Source organism: Monodelphis domestica, chromosome 5 (genome assembly GCF_027887165.1).
Source record: "Monodelphis domestica isolate mMonDom1 chromosome 5, mMonDom1.pri, whole genome shotgun sequence".
Lineage (NCBI taxonomy): Eukaryota > Metazoa > Chordata > Mammalia > Didelphimorphia > Didelphidae > Monodelphis > Monodelphis domestica.
The window spans coordinates 288,506,305-288,531,552 of NC_077231.1; the positions used below are offsets into that span (position 1 = coordinate 288,506,305).

The window sequence follows — 25,248 nt, forward strand, 5'->3', positions numbered from 1 at the left end:
AGTGGTAAGGGCAAGGCAATGGGGGTTAAGTGACTTGCCCAGGATCATACAGCTAGGAAGTGTCTGAGGCTGGATTTGAACTTAGGGCCTCCCAACTCTAGGCCAGGCTCTCAATTCACTGAGCCACCCAGGTACCCCCTCCCCAAGAGAGTTTTGAATTGATATATTTATTTTCACACTGTCTCCCTGACTAGATTGTGAGCTCTTTGAGGGCAAAGATTTTTGTCTTTTTTCCTCTTTTTGCATACCAAGCACTTAGCACAGTGCTTAGCACATAAAAGAGCTTGCTAAATGTTTCCTGATAGAATGCTTTTCAGTCATGAGATAGGTGATGGAATGTTGTTTATAGGTTATAGCCAACAGGGTAGTTTGGCTAAACCACAGACGGGTTTGGGGGAATAATTAGACAAAAAAGATAGGCCAAAGCCAGCTTGTAAAGGGTTAAAAATTCCAAGAGTTTGAATTTTATCCTAAAGGTAATGGGAGTCACTGAAAATCCTTGAGCAGGGAACTGAAAACTTCTGCCCTGTGCTTCAGGACTGTTAATTTTGCAGCTATGTGAATGACAAATTAGAGATGGGAGAGACAAAAAAAATTCTAAAGCAAAATTTGAATTGGTTTTATTCACACATCTTTTGGCTTTTCCATTTTAAAAATTTGCTTGGTAACTATAAAATGTTGTTAAATGGGGTCCCCTCTCCTCAACCTCCCCCACCCCCAAAAAAAACCCAAAAAACTCAACAAACACAGCACTTACTACGTGTATAACCCTGTATTCGGCACTTAGAGAACAAAAATGTTTAACTAAGACATATGCCTAAACAAAACTTATTTACAGAGCAAGAAGAAAAAAAATATTTTATAATAGAGTGGTACATAAGAAAGTGCTATGTGGTATCTGAGGATAGGTTCATCATTAACCAGAAGAATCAGGGAAGATTTCATAGTAGAGATAGCATCTGAGTTGGGTTTCAAAGGATGGTTTTAGGAATTCAACTTGCAAAGAAAGGAGAAAAAGGCTTTCCAAGTAGGGATAGGAAACAAATAGGAACAAAGATAAGAAGACAGTTAAATTAAGAAATGTGTGTTTATGGGACAGAAAGTGGGAGAGAATAGTATGAAATAAACCAGGGTGAAAAAAAATTATGACAAACCTTGACTATCATGCAAATAAATTTGATCTCTACTCAGTTGGCAGCAGAGAGCCACTGAATATTTCTGAGAAGTAACATAATTAGATCTATGCATAAGGAAATATAAAATGATAGGAGAAAATAGCCTTAAATTCAAAACTTCCCAAGTATTTATCTCAGGATATTACTGGTTATCAATTTAATCCTAATAAATCAGGAGTTTCAAAAGAACTGTAATAGATTATAAGATATAAAACCAGAAAGAACTTTAAAGATCTTACAGTCCAATCAGCTCATTTTAAAAGAGAATCATAAAAGTCTAACAAAAAGGGAAACTAAATCTATCATTAAAAATGAGAGAATTAATAACTTCAATCACCTTAAGAAATACATACAGTAAAAACAGAACTCAAGCCCATGAAAGCCTTTTTTAAAAGTTCTTTGATACATCTTTCATCTGTTAAAAAAAAATTAACAAGCATTTAAGTACTTATTATGTAATAGGCATGTTACCAAGTGCTAGGTATAAAAAGAAATGTAAAAGTATAGTCCCTTGTCCACATTCTAATGGGAGGTAGGCAATATGCTCATTAACTATACTCATGTAAGCAATATGCAATGAAAAAAAAAGGTAATGGAAGGAAACTGGGACACTGGGACCAGGAAATAGGATTTTTAGCCAAGGGAGATGGCACAGTAGGGAGCCAAGCCTGGAGTCAGGAGGACCTGAGTTCAAATAAGACCTCACTCACTTCTAAACTGTGTGACCCTGGGGGCGAATCACTTAATCCTGTTTGCATAGCCCTGGTCTTTCTTTGGTCTTAAAGTTGTGGCTAAGACAAAAAAGTAAGAGTTTAAAAAATAGAAGCCCTAAGGCAGAGGTGAGAAAGGATAATATTCCAGAAGCTAGACAAAGGAAAAGGCACAGAGTATAAGGAGGTAGAGAGTATTAAGAGAACAGCAAAAGTTGCTGGAATGTAGAGTACATAGAGGAGAGTAAAGTGTAAGAAGACTGGAAAGGTAGTTAGGGGCCAATTTGGCTTTACCTACCATAAAGTAGTAGTCAGAAAGTCACTAGAATTTACTAAAAGGATAAAAGGTATGGTCAGACCCGTCTGTGCTTTAAGAAAATTACTTTAACAGCTAAGCAAAGAATGGATCTGGATTGGGCAAATACATTTCAAAAAGCAAGTACTCAAAGGAGGATTACTGAGTAATGATGATAGAGGGAGAATCTAGAAGTGGCAAGGTGTGGGCATAGGGTTGGAGGCCAGAAGAATTCTAACTCCCTTATCACAATTAATCTGGGATCTAAGTTAAAATGCAACCAGTATTGGCAAAGGGGTCCACGCATAGTGTCACTATGAGCCAGGTTCTCAATGAGAGACAAAAAAAAAGGAATGAGAAAGGAAAAGGGTTGGTATGTTAGGTATGGAACAAGCATTCCAGGGAAGACTGGAGTGGAAATCATAAGTTAAAGGAGGTAAGGTGTTAATAAGTATTTTGAGAAGTGACAAAATGGATCTGCAGAAAAGCAAGAGGCTTGGAACTTTGGGACCTGCCAATCAACAGAGATGGAGTCACAGTTCCATGGAATCTTGAAGGGAGCAATTAAGCAGCTTGAACTGTTTTTTGAACTTCACTTCTTCCTTTTCTGACTGTTTGAAGGAAGGTGGAAAACAAATTCTCTTTGGGGCATTGCCTATTCAGGAGACTGAATGCTGAGAAGACTTTGGAATTTAGCTCAGAAGAAACCTGTTAGCCTCTTGGAGTCAATATCTCTCTTTAGGGAAATTAACTTTGTTTCTTAAATTCAAATTTATATCTCAAATCTTCAACAGGGATAATTTATAAGACTAGGGAGCCCTATTTTCCTCTCCTTATTTCTTCTACCTAAAAGAATAAAATAAAGATTTGATTGTGGGATTTAGTTACTAGAGGAAATCTTTAAGTTTACTGTTTCTGAGAGGGACACTGAAGGACCACTGAAAAGGGAACAGGAAGTAGAGTCAAGGAAGGTGTTCAAGATCCAATCTTCCCCTAGCTTATTTCCTGGTGTTAAGGCTCTAACATTTCTTATTACCATAATTCTCCTAAGAGTGGTATCTATTACAAAGGTTGAAGAAGATGTGTGGTGACCCTTGCAAATCTCCCATCTGTCTCTTTCTATTCTTCAGTGGAAAGGAGCAGAAGGTAACAATAGGCAGTGAATGGGGCTTGAATATGGGTAGCAAAGGGTTCAAAATCCTAAACTGGGGAGAATATGAGGGAGTGGGAAGTATGCTAACTATTAAAGAATAAGTTCAGATAGAGCAGTCATGGTTGGAAAGAAGTCTGTTAAGGGAAACTGGTATTTAGATTGCTCAAGGTCCTCACTTTAAGATCCAACTTCATGGGAGGAGGTAATGTATCCTCTGAGACCTAAGAGGTCTATTTTGATTTAGGTAGGCATAGGAAATTAATTGTCTGGAAGAATCCAATGAGGAGGCAAGAGGTAGTAGGAGGAGAATAGGAAGTGTATGACCAGATACAGGCTAATGGTAGGCTTAACATGTCATAAGTTTTAATAGTTTTGAAATAAATGCACTTCTTGAAGCAAGCAATACCACCCTGATCAATACAAGCAGAGGCTACAAGAATATTTATTCATTACAGTGTACTTAACTTAAAAAAAACTTTTAATCAGTTTTCATTATTTGTGAATCAACTAATCAGCTGCTAGAGTCTCAGATTTTTTTTTTCCACTTAGAAAACACTCAGATCCCCAGGATAATTTCTAGCATAGCACACTTATATTAACAAATGTTATTGTTAAAGGAAAAGGCAAACAAATGTTTAACACTTCAGATAAGCATGGTATTTGTATACTGAAGAAAAGGATGAATAAAACCTACGTTAAGATTGCCCAGAGCAGATTCAGGTTTCTAATTTCTAAATAATAACTAGTATATCATATGTGGCAGATACAAAGAGTTCCTATATAGGTAGGTTTTCTTTGTTTTTCTTTATTAAAGGAAAGGTCAGGAAGAAGGACTATATAAGAAAGTGAATGTGATATAAAAAAAGACATGAATAAAACTTTTTAATAATAAAGTAAAAGCATACTTCACTGATGATATTGTTTATAGTGCTTTAAAATTTACAAAGTGCTTTACATTATAATCTCAACTTTAAAATAAGGTAGTCATAAAAAGAGACCAGACCAGTGATGGCAAGCCTTTCAGAGGCAGAGTGCTGCCCCCCCATCCCCTCTTACCATCCTTACCTCCTATTTAGCTGCTGAGCAGAGGAACAGGTAAAGTAAGGAACTTCCTCAGGCACATGGAAAGGGGGAGGGGAACAGATTTGCTGAGTCTCTCTAGTAATAAACTCTGGAGGGTGACTGCAGGCATGCCCACAGAGAGGGCTCTGCATGCCCTATTTGGCACACATGCCATAGGTTCACCATCACTGGGCTGGGCAGTCAACTCTGTTTAAGTATTTATTATAATCATTATATGAGGGGGCAGCTGGGTAGCTCAGTGGATTGAGAGATAGGCCTAGAGATGGGAGGTCATAGGTTCAAATCTGGCCTCAGCCACTTCCCAGCTGTGTGACACTGGGCAAGTCACTTGACCCCCATTGCCTAGCCCTTACCACTCTTCTGCCTTGGAGCCAATACACAGTATTGACTTCAAGACGGAAGGTAAGAGTTTTAATAAAAAATTTTAAAAAAATTATTATATGACTACAGTAAATCAATAAGTACCTTTGGTAAGAGGTTTTGGGGCATGGATAAGGGTCTCTAGATAGTATCACAAATAAGTGTGGATGGGCAGTGAAAATTCTACACTGATAGATCTGTGATCTTAATGTGGGTCCTTTACCCAGAGGGCAACCTATTTAATGTCTTTTTACCCCATTCAACCCTAGATTAGCTTAACCTCTCACAAATTCTTTAAGCCATCTTTCATGAATCTGTCAAGTTCATATTCCTGAAGGATTGCCTTTGTTTCCCACCACTAAAAGCAACAGTGAATACCTATTGCCTCAAGGATAAAACAAATTGTTTTAGAATCCCAGCTCAGCTAAGTGACTTTGAGTAAATAAGTTCTCTGGGCCTCAATTTCCTCAATTATAAAATAAGTAAGCTGGCTACTTCAATGGCCTTTAAAATCTTTTCCAGCTCTAAATCTATGATCCTGAAGAACTTCTGTTAACAAATTAAAGAGAACCTAGCATTTTGTTTTTACTATTTGATTTTACTCAAAACTGACAAATGGATAACTCAACTTCTAATGAAGAATATCTTTATTATAGTGAGAACTCTCAAGAGGAATCTCTTAGTATCATAATTAAAATAACAGTAACACTATAACCTTTTTGATTCTAAGTTCATATTGTGATAATCAAAATTAAATGGGAAAGGGATAAGTATAAAGGAGTTTTTTTAATCAACTAGGAAAACAAATTATTACATCTTTTTTTTTTAAAAAACCCTACCTTCCTTCTTAGAATCAATACTAAGTACTGGTTCCACGTCAGAAGAGCAACTTAACCTCATTTGCCTATTTATTCATCTGTAAAATCAGATCAGTAAGGGCTAGGGAATGGGGATGAAGTGACTTGCCCAGGGTCACACAGCTAGGAAGTGTTTGAGGCTACATATGAACCGAAGACTTCCAGTCTCTAGGCCTGGCTCTCTAACCACTGAATCACCTGGCTGTCCCAAAATTATTTTTTATATACTTCCCCCTAAATGTAATATGATCCACACTTTCCTGCATCAAATTTTAAAAGCTGCCTGCTCTCCAAAACACAGTTACCTTCTAAAAATCTTTATGATATATAGCAACTAAAATAACCACATCTAGTTTTTTACTTCTGCAGGGTTACTTTGCAAAAGCAGCCTTTTATCTCCAACGAAGACTGAAGAGAATGGGGTTAAACTGCAACAAGGAGGATGTGGGTTAAATGAAGATAAAATCCCTTTATAACAAACCTTAAAAGACACACAATTGCTAAAGTATCATGATTTCCAAACATCAGAACAAAGAAATATTCTACTAGCAATTCTATTAGAAAACAACCTACTGTGTGCAGGTCATTCTCCAACACTAACCTAATTTCCTGGCTTCTGCACAATTTAGTCCCTACCATGTACTAAGCTGTGATAGGCACTTGGGATACCAAGAAAGGCAAAAACAACCTAATGAGGTGCTTTATTCACTGGTTTGATAGCTTAGATATCTTCTGGTTAAAATGGAAAGCAGGCTTACCAGCTAAACAATTAAAGAAACTGAACAGAAAAAAGACTGAAGCCTGTATCATTCTTCCTCATATCCCCTAACTTCATAAACAGCACACATTATTTCACTTTAATTACTACTCAGACTAGAGAAAGCACTTGCATAGAATTCTGTCATAGAAAATTTGTTAGCAAAAGATCAATCATAGATTTAAAGACAGAAGGGACTATAAAAGTTGATTCTAAGCCTCTAATTTTACAATTGAGGAAATGTAGAAGCTGTGTTCATAAAAAGTTATTAAACAGAATCTTCCTTAGTAGTAGTATCCAGACTATTATGATAGTTCTATTTTACTCCTCTTAGAAAAAGCTGGCTGATACTGCCAAAAACCAATCAATAAGCATTTACCTAACAATCTATTGTATACTCAGCATAGTGCCAAACAATGTGAGGTAGAAAGGAGAAGAAAAGCATATTTTAAAAACCTTTTTCTTTTTATTTAATCTTGCATGACTTCACATGTATAATGGATATCACTGTCTTCTCAAGAAGGGTGGAGTGTCAGTAAGGAGAAAGAGAATGTGAAATTTAAAAAAATATTTTTAACGAATGTTATGGGGTAGCTAGGTGGTTCAGTGGATATGAACTAGGCCTAGAGATGGGAGGCCCTGGATTCAAATCAGATCTCACACTTCCTAGCATGTGTGATCCTGAGCAAGTCACTTAACTTTAATAGCCTAATTCTTACTGTTCTTCTGCCATGGAACCCATATTAGTATCAATTCTAAGGCAGAAAGATAAGAGTTAAAAAAAATAAAATGAATGCTAGGAAAAAATTTATATATAATTGAAAAATACTTAAATTAAAAAATATTTTTAAAACTTTAAAGAAAAAATGTTTAAAGAAAAGAAGGAAGGAAACAAGCCAAGTATTGTTCTAAGCACTTCACAAATATTATTGCATTTAATCCACAACCTGGGGAAGCAGGTGATAGATTATCTCCATTTTATAGTTGAGAAAACTGAAGCACATAGAGATTAAGTGACTTGCCCAAAAATCTCTCAGTTGGTAAGTGAACATGGATTTGAACTTGGGTCTTCCTTGACTCCAGGAAAGTTTATATGTTCCAAGTCTTTGAAGGGTTTATAATCTCCTTGAGTAAACAAATAGCAATGTACATTCAGCTACTAAAGAAAAATAAAGAGGTAAGGAATTGTGGGAAATTTTAAAATTAATATTCAATAACTAAGTATCATATTTAAAAAGTTTTATTAATAATAAAGTAAAAGGAAGTACTTGAACTCCACCCAGTCGCAAGTGAAAGAGAGCGTGGGAGGAGTTACAGCCTATTTAAATACTATCAGGCAAAATGCAGGAAAAGGGAAAAGGATTCTAGGTAATACAGAAAGGAACTTTGGGTAATGTAGTTTTAGGGGTTCAAGAATTTCTAACTATACAGAATGAACTCATTAGTCATTAGTATAAGTATCTCTCTTTTCCAAGGAAATTTAGAGTTGAAATTTCTATAACTTATCCAGGGTCACACAGCCAATATAGCAGAGACTAGTTTTGAACCCAGGTCTCCTAGTTCCAAGACTATAAGACACAGAAAGACAAAAAACAAGAACATATAATTATATTCTAAATTGTGTAACAAGACACTAACAGCTAAAGAACTTCTGAGAGGAGAAAGACTCTGGACTAAAATAAATACAGAAGATTTCGTGGAAAAGATAGAATTTGATATAGACTGTAAGCACCTATCATGCGCAAAGAATGAACTATGCTAAATTAACAGGGTTCAAGAAATAAAATTAAGTAAGACCTAGTTCTTGCCCTTAATTTAGTAGAGGTAGCAAACATATACAGAAAAACAATTCTAATACAAATGCCTAAGAGAAGGGCAAAATACTAAACATATTTTGAAGGAATAGTAGGGACTAACACACAGGGAAGAGAAGGGGCATGAAAGGCATGGTTGGCCTGTGTATAGAGGGAAATATGATCAGACAAGAAGCATGGAGTCAATCAAGGAGGTTCCTGTAAACAAGAAAAGATTAGATTTTATGTGGTAGATGAGAAAGTCTTAAGTTTTTAAATAACATACAAAGATTTTTTTTTTTAAAAACCCTTATCTTCCATCTTGGAATCAATACTTAAAATGATACTACTTTTTAAACTGTTCCAATTATAAATTATTCTTCTCATTTCATCAAAACAAGTCTGAAAGAGCCTCTAACTAACAATGTGTAAGCTATAGGTTCAAATAATTATGACCTCAAAAGTAACATGCATATATTTTTATTAGTATTTTACAAATTTAATGTTTTTTTTTTAAACTAATTCTGTATTATGATAGAGGCAGCAAGGCTTACTGGATAGAAAACTTGCATCAAGAGTATTAAACATGCCATATACTGGCTTATATGAGAGGGCAAGTCAAATTAAATTCTTGATAGTCCAGGTAACTAACTCTAGGAGGACAGGCTAAGAAAGTAGCACTCCTTTGGAAAAGAAAATTCCTCACCAAGAGCTTCCTACACCAATATAAATTTGAAGTTTTGCTGTAGTCAATTCTTAATTATCCATGTGTGAATCATCCACATTATACATTAAGACTTTTTTACTTCTCTAATGCACTTATCCTATTCTAATTTGAATTATAGTTATCTATGCATCTATCTTATCTCTCCCTCCTAGACAATAACCCTGAATTTATGAACTAACTTATGCATGTTCTATGTTAAAGCAGCACTTAGCACAGTGAATTGTACCAGTTGTTGTTCAGGTACTTAAAGGCCCAGTTAAAACCAAATATAAGTAAAAAAAAAAAACCCAAACAGCTTTTCCTTATGGGTACCCAGGCCTCCACCTCTCCCTATAACCGAGCTAGTGAGTAAAAACTGTTTTGTTTAGTTATATGTAAAAATTAAAGCAGGCAAATCTGCTGGAAAGAAACAAAAAACTACAATACATGCCAAATCCAAATGTACCTCCACCACTCCCAGGAGTATGACCTCTTTGTATAAATCTATATGACAATAACATTTCAATTCAAGAGTAATTTTAAGTGCCTAAGTGGAAGACACTGTGCTACATGAGGCAATGTCCAAGCTAAAAACAAAGCATTCCTTGTCCTTACGGAATTTACATTCTACTGAGGGATGGAACATATACACATATTGATATTACCAAATACTCAAATGGATCTATCATGTTATAAACATAGTTATTCCCTCCAACAATGTAGATCACCCTATGTAAAAGAAATTGTGGGTATATCAGGGAGGGAGGGAAATACCTGAATCCAGCTCCTTTAAAAAACTACCTGCCTACCTTCACTTCCTCTCATTTTATTCCTCAATCCCTTGCAGTCTATAACTTCATAACTTAACCAAAACCTCTCTCTCCAAAAGTGCCAATGACTTCTTAATTGCCAAATCTGGTGTTTTTCCCTCGGTTCTCATCCTTCTCAATCTTATCTGCTCCATTTGAAGTTATTGGTCATACTCTTTCTATCCTAGATAATACTCTTTTCTCTGGGCTTTCATGAGACTTCTCTTTCTCAAGTCTCTTTTCCTGGTTCAACATCATACCGTATTCCAAAACCCCAAGGTTCTCTTCCTAGCTCCCTCTATACTCGCAGTAATTTGATCAGAAGTGTTTAACTATTATCTCTAAGCAGATAACTCCTGCTCTTTAGTCCAGTTGCCTACTTGACATTTCAAATTGGGTTTCCTGAATCACCTCAAACTTGGCATATCAAAACTAAACTCTTTATCCAAACTCTTTCCTTTTCCAAACCCTCCTATTTCTGTCAAAAGCCACTACCACTTTTCCGATTCACTATTTCATAACTTCAAATTATCCTTCATTTCTCAAGCTTCCTATCCCTCTATATCTAATCACTTGCCAAGTCTTGTCCTATCTTACCTCTACATCTGAAACTCCATCCCTTCTCTCTACTCATACAGCTATTTAATTCTAGTCCCTTTCATCTCTCAATGGGATTATTACAAAAGCATGCTGATTAGTCTTCCAACTTCAGGTCCCCCTGGCCAAGGCATTCTCACAATTATCAAAGTGATTTTCCTCAAACCCACATTAAGAATATCACCCCCCCACACACACACAAATAAATTCTAGTGGTTTCCTAACGGGTGTAGGGTAAAATATAAATTTGACTCTTAACTTTTTAATCCCTTTCACAACTGGGTTCCAATCTACCGTTTCATCAGGATATTCAGATAATAATCCACTCTTCCCTCACCCCACTCCTATCTCCACACTCCAGTCCAGCCAAACTGACCTCTCTGTTCCCCATGTAACATATGTGTCTCTTCCTTCAAGCCACCAAATCAAGTACCATCTTCTACATAGTCTTTCTTTATCCTCTAAATTGCTATTGTCCTCCTCAAATTACTTTGTATTTAACTACTTTATTATTTTCTTTATATTTATTCTACATATAGTTATATGTGTCATCTCCCCCCATCAAAACAGATTATCCTTGTTAAATAGGGATAGCTTCGTTATCATATTCGCGTCTCCAGTGTTTGGTATGTAATAGGCACTTAATGCATGCTATTTGATTCCAAGAATGTGGGACTGTCAGTGTAGAGGCACAGAGATGGGAGTGTTGTGAAAGGAATGGGAAAAAAAATCCAGTAAACACAGAGTGTGAGAGGAAGAGAAATGTACAATTCAGCTGGAAATGAGGGGATCCTCATCAACTGGGGAAAAGTTGAACAAACTAGTATATGAATGCAAATGAATATTACTGTGCTATAAGAAATGAGGAAAAGATAATTTTAAAGAGGCACTGAAAGACTTGCATAAACTGACAAAGTGTGAAGTGGGCAAAACTAGAATAATTTATACTATAACATCAATATTATAAAGACAATTTTGAAGACTTGCATGAACTGAAAAAGAATGAAATGAGCAGAATCAGGAGAATACTTTATTCAGTGACAACAAACAATTGTGAAAGCTCTATGAACCCTGATCAACACAAGGACCATCCATGAATACAATAGAACTGATGATAAAACATGTTTTCTATTCCTTGCTCGGTGATTGACTCAAGGTGCAGAATGAGACTTATTTTTGGACAAGGCCAAAGAGGGAATTTGTTTTGCAGATATATGTTGCAAGGATTTTGTTTTTTGCTTTAATTTTTCTAGTGAGGTAGTAGATGCAGGGGGAGAACATAGTTTTTCGTAATTAATCACCAATGAAATCATAGGTCCTGACTCTTCCCTGCAGTCTCCCTCTCCACCCACACATTTGAAAGCATGAATGAGACTGGAAAGATAGGTTGTGGCAAGGTTGTGAATGGCTTTAAAAGAATGGTGGTGTAGCAGTAGGGAAGTTGAAAGATGTTAGTTTTGGAGAAAAGAAAATGAAATGTTTTTAGCATGTTGCAGTAAAGGACACCTATCTGTTCAAGGAACAAAGAGTAGGCCTACTTGACTGAAATGCAGAGAAAGCAAAGTAGCATGAAATAAGGACAGAAAGATAAGTGAGTCCAGATTGCAAGAAACCTTAAAGCTAGGCAATGGGGAATCATTTATGGTCTTCCCCCTTTAGGGTATGACATAATCAGACCTGTACCTTGGAATGATTTTGGCACCTGTGTAAAGGATGGATTGGAGAAGGGTTAAGAATGAAAGCAGGGTGACCATTTAAGAGACTATACTCAACTATTCATAATGAATAATCCACATTAATATGAGGTTCCCTATGAGTTTCCCCCTCCTCAAGACATTCCCTGAACACTTAATATAACTCAGTTTATTAATTTATACCATGTTGATATAATGGGCACCTAACTAATCTCACTGCTTCAAATGCTTTCCTTCCCTCAATCTTCTCTCCTGCACAAACTTATCTTTAAAACTGACTTAAAAATTACTCTCTCCCCTGCCTACTATACAAAGTTCAATCTCCTGAACATAGTAATCAAGATCTGGCGCCACCTGAACTAATCTACCTGCTATTACTATTCAGATAGCCACACCCTCTTATGGCAGTCTCCTTGCCATTACCCTATAAATATTCTGCTCATTTCCACTCTTTAACATCACCCTACAAACATCTTTTTCATTTCTACTCTCTTCTTTCCTTTTTTCTCTACTCTACAGCCCTAAATTTCTTTCTCTACCAATTGAATCCTCTTAGTCCTTCAAGTGCCAACTCAAATCCAACCTGGTCCAGAGTCTTCCCAAACATTTGAGCCCATGTTAGTTATCCCCCTTCTATCAATTTCTATAGAACCGGAAGCAGGGGCCCCTCCAATCTTTTTGTTTAAAAATAAAAGAGAGAAGCTACTTTTTTATGAAGCTTTAAGATGATAGGAAGAGAAAGGGTTCTTGAAGCCAGTGAAATCTATGAATGGAGCCAGATAAGGTGCCAGCCTACCTTGGGTATGGCATCCTGGCAACAAAAACTGCCTTATCATCTTTGAAATCTACTAGGCAGGGATTCAGCACCTAACAAAATTATGAATCAAAACACTTGATTACATACTATCTTAAAAAAGTTATCTATTACTTTGGCATATGTTATCTTAAAATTGTAACCTTTAAGAAGGTAGAACTCATACCTTTTCTTAATCTCCCACTGAACCAAGAGAACTGGGTCCACAAAAGGTGAAAATAATTATTGATACCTTTTAAAAATATGTTCTTCAGCCATTTCCTATGCACTTTCTAAAAATATATTCCTTGATATAAGGAATCATACCTTCTGGTTTTTTCCTTAAATATTCCCAAAGTGCCTAGCATAGTGCTATGAACACATTGAAGTACTCTTTATTCCATCTAAAGTTACTAACATGTAGGTGGAACCCCATTCCCTGAGACATATCCTCATCTATGAGAAGTTTTAATTTACCTGTGCTCAAAAGCAAAATCAATCACACCAAAATCCCTGTCCAGGTTACATAGAACAAAACTAGTTAAGAGAATATAAAAGAGATGAATGAGCACATATGTGGTCAACTCAAGATTATTTAAAAAAAAAAACTTTTATTACTCTAAAATAAAAGAATGTTTAATTTCCCCCAAACAAGCATTCTGAAATGAAATAATTTATGCTTAATTGAGACAGCATGACATAAAGGATAGAGAGGTGGCTTCTCGCTATCTCAGTGAGATCTAGATTCAAGTGCCAACTCTGACCCATTTTGTAAGATGGGTTACCCTGGACACAGTCATAACCTCTCAGTGCCCCAGACTTTAATGTTGTACAACAGATGCTTATTTGCATTGGTAGAAGGAGTTTATTCATTGGAATTCCCTACACCAATGAAATTATAGGTCTTAACTTCACACCCCCTCAAGTCTAAAAATGCCTGGTCCAACAGTCAGTTAACACCAGTCTAGGTTTGCCTGAGGGACCCTCAAAACATATTTAAAGCGACAGAAATAAAAATAATTTATTTCTTAAAACTCCAATAAAATAAGGGAATCGTAGGTTTACATAAATTAATTTTCCTTAATGAGGATATGCTTTTTGAATCATGGTTAACAAACTAAATAGTAATCTAGTATCATAAGCAGAAACCACTTCACTAAAGGTATAGCCAAAAAGCACATCAATGCCAACTGTTAAGCAAATTTTTGTCTCCTTTGTGCCTATCAGATTCTATACATAAATTCCATACTCTTTCTGGGCAAGAACTGCCTTCTGTTTCCAACTTCAGTACTGATGCCCAACACCCTACAGTGACTATCAGCAGACAACCTGGGTGATCTTGGGCAACTCACTGAATCTCATTGGGGGTGGGGGGAGGGGGAGATATGTCTCAACAAAAGCATATCTAAATGAAATTGCAAAAGGGGTGGGGTGGCCATTTCTACTCCAAAAGATGAAAAATTAAAATTTGGTATAAGTAGGCAGCCCTTTTATATTCACTAAATCATCTACAAAAAGTACTGGATTCTAGAGCTTCCTATCCCCATAATTACAGTAAATAAGGGAAGGCTGTTTTATTCCAAAGATTATTTGGATATTTGTTAACGCCTCTGATAGGACAGGAAGTAAAACTGGGCCAGTAACTTAACTGAGAGTAGCCACTGCATGGTGAGGAAATTTTCTCTAAGGATGCAGGTAGGCACCTTCTCTGAAATGTTATAGTCCTATGTGCCTAGAGCCTAGGTCAGTGATGGTAAACCTTGTAGAGACCTAGTGACCAAATTGCAACCCTCACACTGCATGTGACCAGAGGAGGTGTCCTCAGGCACATGAAGAGGGGGAGAACAGCCCCCTCTGGCACATGTGCCAAAGGTTCACCAACACAGGCCTAGGTCCTTTGCCTATTTGCCTGGTTGCTTAGAGCACCAGGAGTTCAAGGGCCTATAAATCTGTGGTCTCATATACAAAAGGTATTAGGGGCAGGACTTGAATCCAGGGCTTCCTGGATCCAAGGTCTATCCACAATGCCCCCTTTAATCATTCTACAACCTGGATATGGTACTGAACTAGGAATCAGAAAGGCTAACCACTTCCTAGCTGCATGACCTAGCTCTCAACCATAAAATAAGGGGCTTAGAGTACATGCCTTAACCTTCCAGCTCTAAATGTATAGTTCTAATGTTTCCTATACTCTAGAATCATGTAGAAATGGTTTTTCTAGAATACGGAAATGTTGTCAACTTCAGGACTATTCTTAAAGTCAACTATTCAGACAAAAAGTTGTCCAGAAGAACCAAAAGGCCTACTTCTGGTTTCTCAATTGTAAAAAAGAAGTTATACATTCACTTTAGAGTCTCTAAGGGTGCATTGTCTTTCCTACTCTAAAATGTTACACATACACAGGGTGTCCCAAAAATCTTAGTATAGTTTTAAGCTTTACTTGTTTAAAACAAGAGGTTGGCTGAGTCATTTCACTCTAAGTATTCTTCTAATTGCTAATTTATTATTAATCATAATAGTTTATATAGATTTATAGTAAGCAAAGCACACAATGTCTCACTTGATCTTCAACAATCCTGTGAAGTAGATGCCATTATTATTCCCATTTTACAGATGAGGAAGATGGGTTAAGTAACTTGACAGGAGTTGGTAAGTGTATGCAGTGGGTTTTGACCACAGGTCTTCTTGACTCCATTATTTAGTACTCACTGAATCACCCATGTAAAATGGTAAATGTAAAATGCCAAAGAAAACAGCATTCACTAGAAACAAAAATAAAATCACTAACCCCTTTTCTCAAGTTTACTAAAGAGATGAAATATTTTAACATTCTATTATCTTTCCTCTGAACCACGCAATTGAATTTTGTCTTAATTTAATTTGCATTAGTCACTTTGGTACTTAAAAACCCCATAATGTCACTAAATATTTAAAGCTAAAATTATGTATTCAACCATCATGCTTATTTATTATAACTTTATGATTTCAGTTTCACAAATACAAATAGGCTGGTACAACTTAAGACTTCAAAACCAAAATTATTTGGATTGAGATTTCAAGCCCACAAACAAAACCTTAGATTAAAAAAGTTCACTAAGGTTCTGGACATACAAAATGATATGAATCAAATACCACTTCTTTGCTCCCATTTTAAGAGCAAGAACCTACTCCATTAATTACTCAAGGAGCAGTATTAATGAGAATAGTAGAAAATGTGGCTACTTGAATTGCAGTATAATGCAAATTACACTTACAGAAGGTGTTAGAAAAAGCTTTTGAAGGAAACCAATTTAAATTGTAATTTACCTGCATGTCATTAAAATTTTTTTAATTTGACATAAGTGAGATTGCATCTTTTTTGACACACACACACTTCGAGCCAAGACAGCAGGTTTTTCAGTGTCATGCCCTGATGATGTCAACACCAGCTGGTACCCTCTTGCTACCAAAGGATACATAATTTCAGGCAATTATCAATGGAGACTAAGCTGCTTATAAAATAATGCTTCACAAACTGGAGGAAACAATTTTCAGCACTCCACATCTGGATGTGTATATTCTCAGAGGCAGAACTTTAGAAATCACGGTGATTCTCAAACCTCGCCCCTCTTCCGCAATACTTTGAAAAACAAGAGAACTGCATCCTACATTTCAACACCCAAGTTCAATTTCCCTGGAAAACACCGAGTCCCTAGTAGAAGCAAGCCTCCCAGACATCTACTAGGTGTACAAACAGCCTGAAGCAAACAGGAGGCACGTACGAGTGGCGTGATCAGTCACAACTCGTGTGTCTTTGGAGTAGGATTTGAAACCCTTTTGCCTTGCTAGTTATGTCAAAGTGAAATTCTACCATTGGGTCCTGGAACGAAGTGGCCGTTTTCCCCCAACAAAAATCCTCCGTTCGTGGCAGAGCGCCACTAGCTGTTCCGTCCAGAGGCTAGAGCAAAGGCTCATTGAAAGTTCACAAAGACAATGTATGGCCGGCCGGCAGACCCGCCCCGCCCCCAGGTGACAGATCCTTCCACAGTCCGACTTTACCCAGGGAAGAGGGTGTGAGGAGAAACTGCACCGACCAGGACAGGGCAGGTTCGATTCGTTCCCCGCCCCGTTCGGGTACCGTCCAGTCCCCGGTTAGGCCGGAGCCGCACCTGGCGCGGGGGCGGGGCAGGCTGCAGGTGCCCCCCCCCCTCGCGGCGGTGCGCGCCCCCGTCCGTGCCCGCGCGCCCCCCGCCCTGCCGCTGCCCTTCACCCACCTGGTCCCGGAGTTTGAGGAACACCATGGTGGGCGCCGCCACCGGCGCGAACCATCCAGCTGCCGCCTCCGCGCCCCGCGCCAGCCTGGGCAGGGGGCGCGGCCCGGCCACCTTGGAGCGAAACGGGCTTTGGGGGAGAAAGGTGCGAGCAGGGCGAGAGGGGCGAGGCGGACGAGTAGGACGAAGGTTACGAACCGGACGAGGTGGACGAGGGGGCGGCGAGGGCGTCGGAGGGGGCCGGGCCAGGCGCAGCGGTCGCCGAGGGGCGCGGGGCCCGGGGGCCACCACCTCCTCGTCCTCCTCGTCCTCCAGGTCCTGCTCCTCTTCCGCTCGCCGCCGCCGCCGCCGCCGCTGCTGCGCCCGGGTTTTTCCTCCCTGGCTGCCTTTCGCTGCCGCCGTCGCCTCCACAGCTGCCTCAGCCGCCCGCCCTGCCCCTAATGCTCCGGCCCCGGCGGCAGCATCCCAACTCCACTCCACAACATTACCGCCACCGCCACTCACCACCACCGCCCGCCCCGATTGGCCCCGGTGCGGGGGACAGGCCCAGAGTAAGCAGCGTCCGGATTGGCCGCGCCGCCTCCGGGCCCGCCCTCCCGCTCCCTTTCTCTCTCACCTTCTTCCCCCTCCCCCGCCGCCCCCTGCGGGAGGCCGGAGCTCGGAGGGGGTGGGCAGGGATAGGGTCCGGGCAGGGGTGGGGGAGGAGAACGCGCGTGCGCGCCCCGCCGCCCTAGGGGCCTGGGAACGCCGGGGCCAAATCGGAGGCGCGGGGGTGTGCCCGGGCCGGGTTCGCACGTGGAGGTGGAGGAGAGAGGCGGGACGCGCCCCCTCTTTATGGAGGGCCGAGTGCGCGCGCGCGTGTCACCTGAGGGGAGGGGACCCGGGACACGCGCAGGACTCGAGAGAGGGAAGGGGCTCCTTTGTGCGGGGCCACGCCGGGGCTCCCCGAAGCTGCGGGAAAAGGGCGTGGGCGTGGCTCCTGTTCGCCCCTAGAGAAAACCTCCGGCACGGACGGAAATTAATCCTGCCCCACGCCCCGCAGAACCAGCGGTTTTAATTCTGCGCCCCCTGCAAACATGGGGGAGGGAGGGGTCTCTTTCCCCACCACCACCCCCCTCCCTCCTTACGAGGAGACGGCTCAGAACACCGATGTGTGACGTCATGCTAGGTTCTACCATTCTCTCCCACGGATCCTCGTATCCCTTACGTCTCAAAGGACAGATTTTTATAGAGAAAATATTGATTTGAGGCCGGTGAAACCTAGTCTTTAACAGGAGCCTGGAGGAAATTCAGCCTTTCTAAGAGAATCTGTCAATTTCTAATAGCACTAGAGATTCCGATTGATCAGACAACAAAGACACCCCCCACCCCAGAAAGAAAGGAAATTAGGTTTTAATATTCACAATAATAGAATCGTTTTAATAGCAACTCTGAGGATACTCACCAATTGCACATCCAGCAATTCAGTAAAAAAGTTTCTCATCTTTCCACCCTACAAATGCTTATGGCTATATATGTTAAAACTCAGTACTCCTATATCAGGTTATTGGGGAGATCTGAATTTTAAAATGTCAAAAAATAATCGTCAAAAAGTGTCTCTACATGTAACTGAAAAAATAAAATGTAAAAATTCAATACAAAAGAGCATTTAAGTTATCTTAAAGCCAACAATGAAGGATTCTCTCGTTACTGGGTTAAAATATCCAAAGTTGGACTGAACATCAGCTGAGCTGGTTTCAATTATGCCCGACATTGTCTTGGTCAAATCATTCTGTATATTTCATTGTCTCCATGTATTAAATAGAGGATGTGGGTCTTATCAATTCAATGAAGATAAGTAAAATGTTAATCCATTTTAAGTTCCACAAAGCTGGAACAATAAAAAATAAGTGTTGAACTGAAGCTATTCAAAACAGGCAGTTAATGCTTGTAGTGCTTTGTGATTACAAAGTACCTTGTAATCTTAGCTTTGTAAATAGTTACCATAGAATAGTTGGGCATAGTTATATTGTAGGCAAGATACAGAGGAATTTAATGAGATTCATACATTCTTGCACAGTGCACCATAACACTATGAACTTAGTCCTTGGTTTATAAATTTACCCAAGATTCTCACCTCTGCCTCAAAGTTATTGAAATGTACAATGGCTAAGTGACTGCTGGAGAAGACATTTTTTAGAAAATGAATGTTTTGAAAGTTTGAATCTTAAGTGCAGGTTGAGGTTTTAATACTCTTGAGATTGAGATAATGAAACTATATGGTGTATTTTCTTGGGGCAGCTCGGTGGCTCTTTGTAGAGAATGCCAGGCTTAGAGAATGGAAGACTTGAGTTCAAATTTAGTCTCAGATACTTACTAGCAGTGGGACCTTGGTCAAATCACTTAAACCTATTTCCCTCAGTTTCTTTATAAGACATGACTGAATAACAAAGTGTATTTTCTTAAGTTTCTCTTTAAAAATAATGAATGGGGGGAAGCTAAGTAGCTCAGTAGATTGAAAACCAGGTCTAGACACAGGAGGTCTTGGGTTCAAATGTGGCCTCAGACACTTCCCAGCTATGTGACATAGGCAAGTCACTTAACACCCATTGCCTAGCCCTTACCACTCTTCTGTCTTAGAACCAATATTTATATTGATTCTTAAAGGAAGATAAAGGCTTTTAAAAAATAATAAATGACACTATCCATTAATTAGCAGGTGAGTGGCTCAGTGGATTGAGAGCCAGGCCTGGAGACAGTAGGTCCTAGTTTCAAATTTGACCTCAGACACTTCCTAGCTCAGTGATGGTGAACTTTTTAGTGACTGTGTGCTGTGTCTGCTGTGCCCCCCCACCCACCCACCCACCCAGAGAGGGGAGGGAGGAAGCTCTCCTATTGGGCTGCTGGGTAGAGGGGATGAAGTGAAAAAATATCCTCAGGCACAGTGGAAAGGGTGAAGGGAGCAGCTCTACTAGAGTCCCTCTACCTTTCTAGTAACAAACTCTGGTTACTGTGTGCCCTCTGTGGCATGTGTACCATAGGTTTGCTACCATGGTCCTAGCTATATGACCCTGGACAAATCACCTTAACTAAAATTACCTAGTCTTTACACTCTTTTGCCTTGGAACAGATCAATTCCAAGTCAGAAGGTAAAGGTTAAAAAGATCCAAACACAACCCATTGCTCTTTTAGTCAGCATTTTAGAAGATTTAGCTTCCATATCCTTGACCTTAACTTACAGTCTAATTGGAAACATATATACATGTGGAAAGATAGTAAACATTATTTTGTTGTGAGGCACAGCAAATTGATTGAGCTTAGACTCAGGAAGACCTGGGTTAAATATAGCTTGATTCTCACTTGCTTTTCAGTTGAGTCTGGCTTTTCATGACCCCATTTGGGATTTTCTTGGCAAAGATACTGGAGTGGTTTGCCATTTCCTTCTTCAGCTCATTTTACAGATGAGGAAACTGAGGTAAACAGGGTTATATGACTTGACTAGGGTCACATAGCTGGTGAGTGTCAAAGGCAAGATTTGAACTCAGAAAGATGAGTCTTACTGACTTCAAATCCAGCACTCTATCCACGATGCCATCTAATCTTCATTATGTCAGACTGGGCAAATTTCTTACCTTTTGTTTTAGGCAACTCCCAAGGACTTACCTTACCATGTGATCTAGATTTAGTTAAATTGCCTCCAGCAGGAAGCCACTCATTAGTGCTCCACATGTTCTCCCATACTACTAGATCCATGTAGATACCACTATATCCATGTTTACACACATATACTCATGAATGTATATATATATATATATATATATTTACTATATGTACTTATCTGCATAAAGACCCATTGTTTTCCTCTAGTAAAATGTAAACTCCCTGAGGAGAGAGGCTATTTCTTTTTTTCTTCTTCTTTTCCATTTTTGTCCCCTTAGCATTTACCAGTATCAGGCACAAAGTATCTGATAAATGCTTGTTGAATTAACTTCCTATAATTTATCTATTTAAGTCTACTAACTAAAGAGAATTCCCAACTCGGGTTCTCTAGGCTTGAAGAAATCACAGATTCTTTGCCTATTAATTTCGATATGAAATTAGGTTCTCAATTGTTTGAAGTAATTCATAGGACATACCAGAAGAGAGTATGTGTCTAAAAAAACACATAAAAGAAATCAGTAAGGGTTTGGAGTAATCAGAAAACCAATCAGTTAGTATTTGACACCCACACTGAGTCAGGCACTCTGCTAGACACTGGGGATACAAAGATAAAAGCAAGAGTCCTTATCCTCAAAGAACTTATTTATAAACATGTTCTGTACATATCCCTCAGTAGAATATAATTGTTCCCATCTCCCTAGTAGAATGTAAATTATATGAGGGCAGGGACTATTTCATGTTTGTCTTAATATCTTTAGTATCTAGTATTAGCTACTACTATTAATAATTAATTAGCCAAATTAGCTAAATATTTAATTAATGAAATAGCTATTATTATTAATAATAGCTAACTTTTATATGGCATATATTATGTACTTTACAAATATCTATTTTGATCCCCTCAACAGCTTTGGGAAGTAGGTGCTATTATCATCCCCATTTACAGATGAAGAAACTAAGATAAACAGAGGTTAAATGATTTGTCCAAGGTCAAACAGGTATAAATATCTGAGATTAGATTTGAACCCAGGTCTTCCTGATTCTAAGCATAGTGCCACTGTTCTACCTAGTAGTAAAAGTCCTTAGCTTTTAGTAGGTGCTTAAGAAAAGGAAGAAGGAAGGAAGGAAGGAAGGAAGGAAGGAAGGAAGGAAGGAAGGAAGGAAGGAAGGAAGGAAGGAAGGAAGGAAGGAAGGAAGGAAGGAAGGAAGGAAGGAAGGAAGGAAGGAAGAAAGGAAGGAAGGAAGAAAGGAAGGAAGGAAGAAAGGAAGGAAGGAACATGGGAATTCATGATTAATTTGCTGCCCCAGATTTGGCAGAAATCTTCTACTATTAATATCCCACTAAGCCATGAACCCTCAAGAAGCATTCTAATGAGGAATGATATTAAAGCCTCCCTGGCCTTCTGTTTAGTGGACAAGGAGACACCACTAGGAAGTGGTCATCACAATCTAGCTCCAAAGGAGCTTTGGGCCTGTGGTTCCTAGCTCTAGATCACTTTCTCTGGCTTATTATCCTGGTGAACAAGCCATCTTTGTGTTGTGTTGTGTTTTTTTTTTGTCTTTTTTTTTCACTGCTTACTAAAAAACTTAATGGCTATTCTTTGAACTCTTTCTTTGAAGCCTTTCTCCTCATTTGTTAATCACAATCCAATCACCTGTGAAGGAAACCTCAATGCCCCTCCTACTGGGTGGAGACCTGATCCACAATGAAACAAGGCTGAAGAGAAAAAGAGAAAAAGAAAAGGGTAATAACTGCCTAAGAAATACCTCAATGGATCTGAGATCTCATAGATGTGGGTGGTCCTTCCATCCATTCCAATCCATCTCATCCAGCCAGACCTTCTCAAACTGCATGACCCTTCACAGAGCTCTTCCATAGAGCTACCTTTGGAAGAATCTACCAAATCTCCTATGAGTCTTGTTTAATGACAGCAGCCCCAGAGCCTCCCTAGCTGTTCATTTGTTGTCCCTAAGTCTCAACATGAACACCCTTTCTGATCATACACTTCCTCAAATATATATAATATATATATATATATCCATCCCTTATGCCCCCTCTTAAACTTTTGCAGTGGCCTACACTCCCCTATTGGGCAGCGATTGCCTTTTACCTTTTTTTCTATGCCCATTATTTAGCATAGTGCTTGTATATCATTCATAATTCCGATTTCTTTTTAAAACATTTTTTTACACAACTTTGATTTCTTGAAGTTTGTAGTGTATCAGCCTTTGCTACTATCTAGCCTTAATTGAGGATTTAATGGAAAATGTTTCTTTGTGTCAAGGTTAAGCTTGAGATCATTAAAAACTCTGTGTAATTTCTGAAATTACTTCTCTTTTCTATTATTCAGCTATATGCCCAGGACATTATGTATCTGAAATGCTTGTCATAAAGAAAAAATCTAATGATACATTTATTCATTCATTCATTCTTTCATTTATTTGCCCAGCATTTATTGAGCACCTATCTTTTAAGCCCATCTAACTTCATGTCCTAATCAGGACAATAGATTTTTAAATCTATTTAGTTTTTCTTGCAAATGGACAATCTCTTTTGAATAATCTTGGGTCTCATTGAGGTGAACCTGTAAATTCCTGGAATTTGTTGCAATCAGCATTATAATAAAATAAGCAATTAGACAGTAGAAGACATAAGTGGGCAGACCTAGCCATGGGAACGAAGAAGATTAATTATAGTTGTATCTCCAGTTGATTTTTAGCATTTGTTAGTTCTTCAATATTAAAGACAATATTCAAAACAAAACCAAAAACCTCTAAGTGTCCCCAGTGCTGGTGATCTGCCTAGTCACTTACCTTTACTTTGACAGGGCAGATATTTGTTGAACATAAATCTTGTGCTTCACAGTTGGAATGCTTAGGAGCTCAATGCAGCCTAGTGAGCTTCTCACTCACTTTACTGAGACACCACCCTTTTATTGTGTGGCTGAATGATTTGGTATGTGTCTCTCTCGTTATCTATTCAGATCTAGGTAGCTAAGCTTTGTCTGCATTCTCCCAGGAAAATTAGAATCTCTAAAGAGGAGCATGTTTCTGTGTCTAGCTATGGGCATCAGGAGGAAAACATGGAATTGATCTGGGCCTGTAAGATTGTAAGGGGAAGATAATGGGATGAAAACTAGTTTCACAACAGGCCACATAGGCTCTTGTTTGAGAGTTGATCTGAGATATCTCCTTGTCTTCATTCTTTATATGTGATACCCCTAAAGGAGAAGAATCCTCACCCAGTAGACAGTTATTATTGTTTAGTTATATCCAACTCTTCAAGTCCCTGTGGACCATACTATCTATGGGGTTATCTTGGCCAAGAATCTATAGTGGTTTGCCACTTACTTCTCTAAATGATGAAGGCAAATAAAAGTTAAGTGACTTGCCCAGGGTCACATAACTAGTGTTGGATTTTAACTCAGGTCTTCCTCATCATAGGCCTTTTATTCAATGAGTGACCTAGCTCTCAAAATGGATAGTACCAGCCTTTCTGCCAAGAATATCCTCCCTTTAAAATGATTAAATTTTCATTCTGGTTTATAAATCAACATCTTATGAATTTAGTCAGCTTGAATTATTCTCCAAAGCCTGGATGCTCTTTCCTCTCATATTTTCCTGATGCTAATTTTCTTGGACATAATCCTACCTGCCTTCCTGACTCCAGGCCCAATGCTCTACCCATTGTACCACTCAGCTGCTCCTTTGTTGTTCCCTTTTATTTCTAGAATCAAATATAAACTCTTCTGTTTAAGATTTAAAGTCTTCTTTAACCTGGCTCCCATTTTTTTCCTTTCTAGCCTTAAGCTTTGGCCATTTCTCTGGCTGTCTCCCATGCCTGGAACTCTCTCCTTCCTCCACCATACCTACTGTTCTTCCTGTCTGCCTTGCTTAAGTCCCAACTAAAATCCCATCTTTTACTGGAAACCTTGCCCAACCCTCTTAGTTTTCAGGCCTCTCTCTGTTAATTTTCTCTTTTTATCCTGATTATAGCTTGCTTTGCATGTTGTCTCTCCCATTAGATTGTAAACTCCTTGAGGTCAGAGACTTCTTATTGCCCCTTTTGTAGCCCCAATGCTTAGCATAGTGCCTGGCACATGATAGGCATTGAAGAAATGTTTATTGATTGATTGTCTTCTCACACTTAACTTCCTTCCATAGGCGCTATGACCCAGATACCCACCCACACTGTTCCCCTTCTACTATGCATTTTCCTTATGCAGAAATATATGCTATGCACCGTGTTTTTATACCATATTTCTTCTCCAGGCCTTGGCACTGGTTTTCTCCTATCCCTGAAACGCTTCATCTCCTCACTTCTTTCTGTTCGGATCCCTGGTTTCTTTCAAGCCCCAGCTTAAACCCCGTCTTCTGATCTTCGAGTTCCTTTCCCTCGGAGATCATCATCTGTCTAGTCTATAATTTCTCATATGTACCCATTTATTCATATGTTGTCTTGCACATTCATCAAAGAGGTCAAAGAGTTGTCTTGTGTTTTAACTTTCTGGCTACCTTTCGTGTTTATTGCAAAGCAAGCACTGAATCCATATCTGTTGATTGATTGATCACCTTGG

The 25,248-nt window shown here is 39.0% G+C and overlaps 1 protein-coding gene across 1 annotated transcript in view; it reads right to left on the minus strand.

Annotated features, from left to right (window-relative positions):
* Positions 1 to 17,506, minus strand: part of ANKRD28 (ankyrin repeat domain 28) — a 198,939-nt gene extending 181,433 nt beyond the window's left edge. The window contains exon 1 of the mRNA XM_007505124.3: positions 17,036 to 17,506. Coding sequence (XP_007505186.1) covers positions 17,036 to 17,062 — 27 coding nt within the window. The 5' untranslated portion in view covers positions 17,063 to 17,506. The remainder of the gene's footprint in view (positions 1 to 17,035) is intronic.
* Positions 17,507 to 25,248: the final 7,742 nt, after the last annotated feature.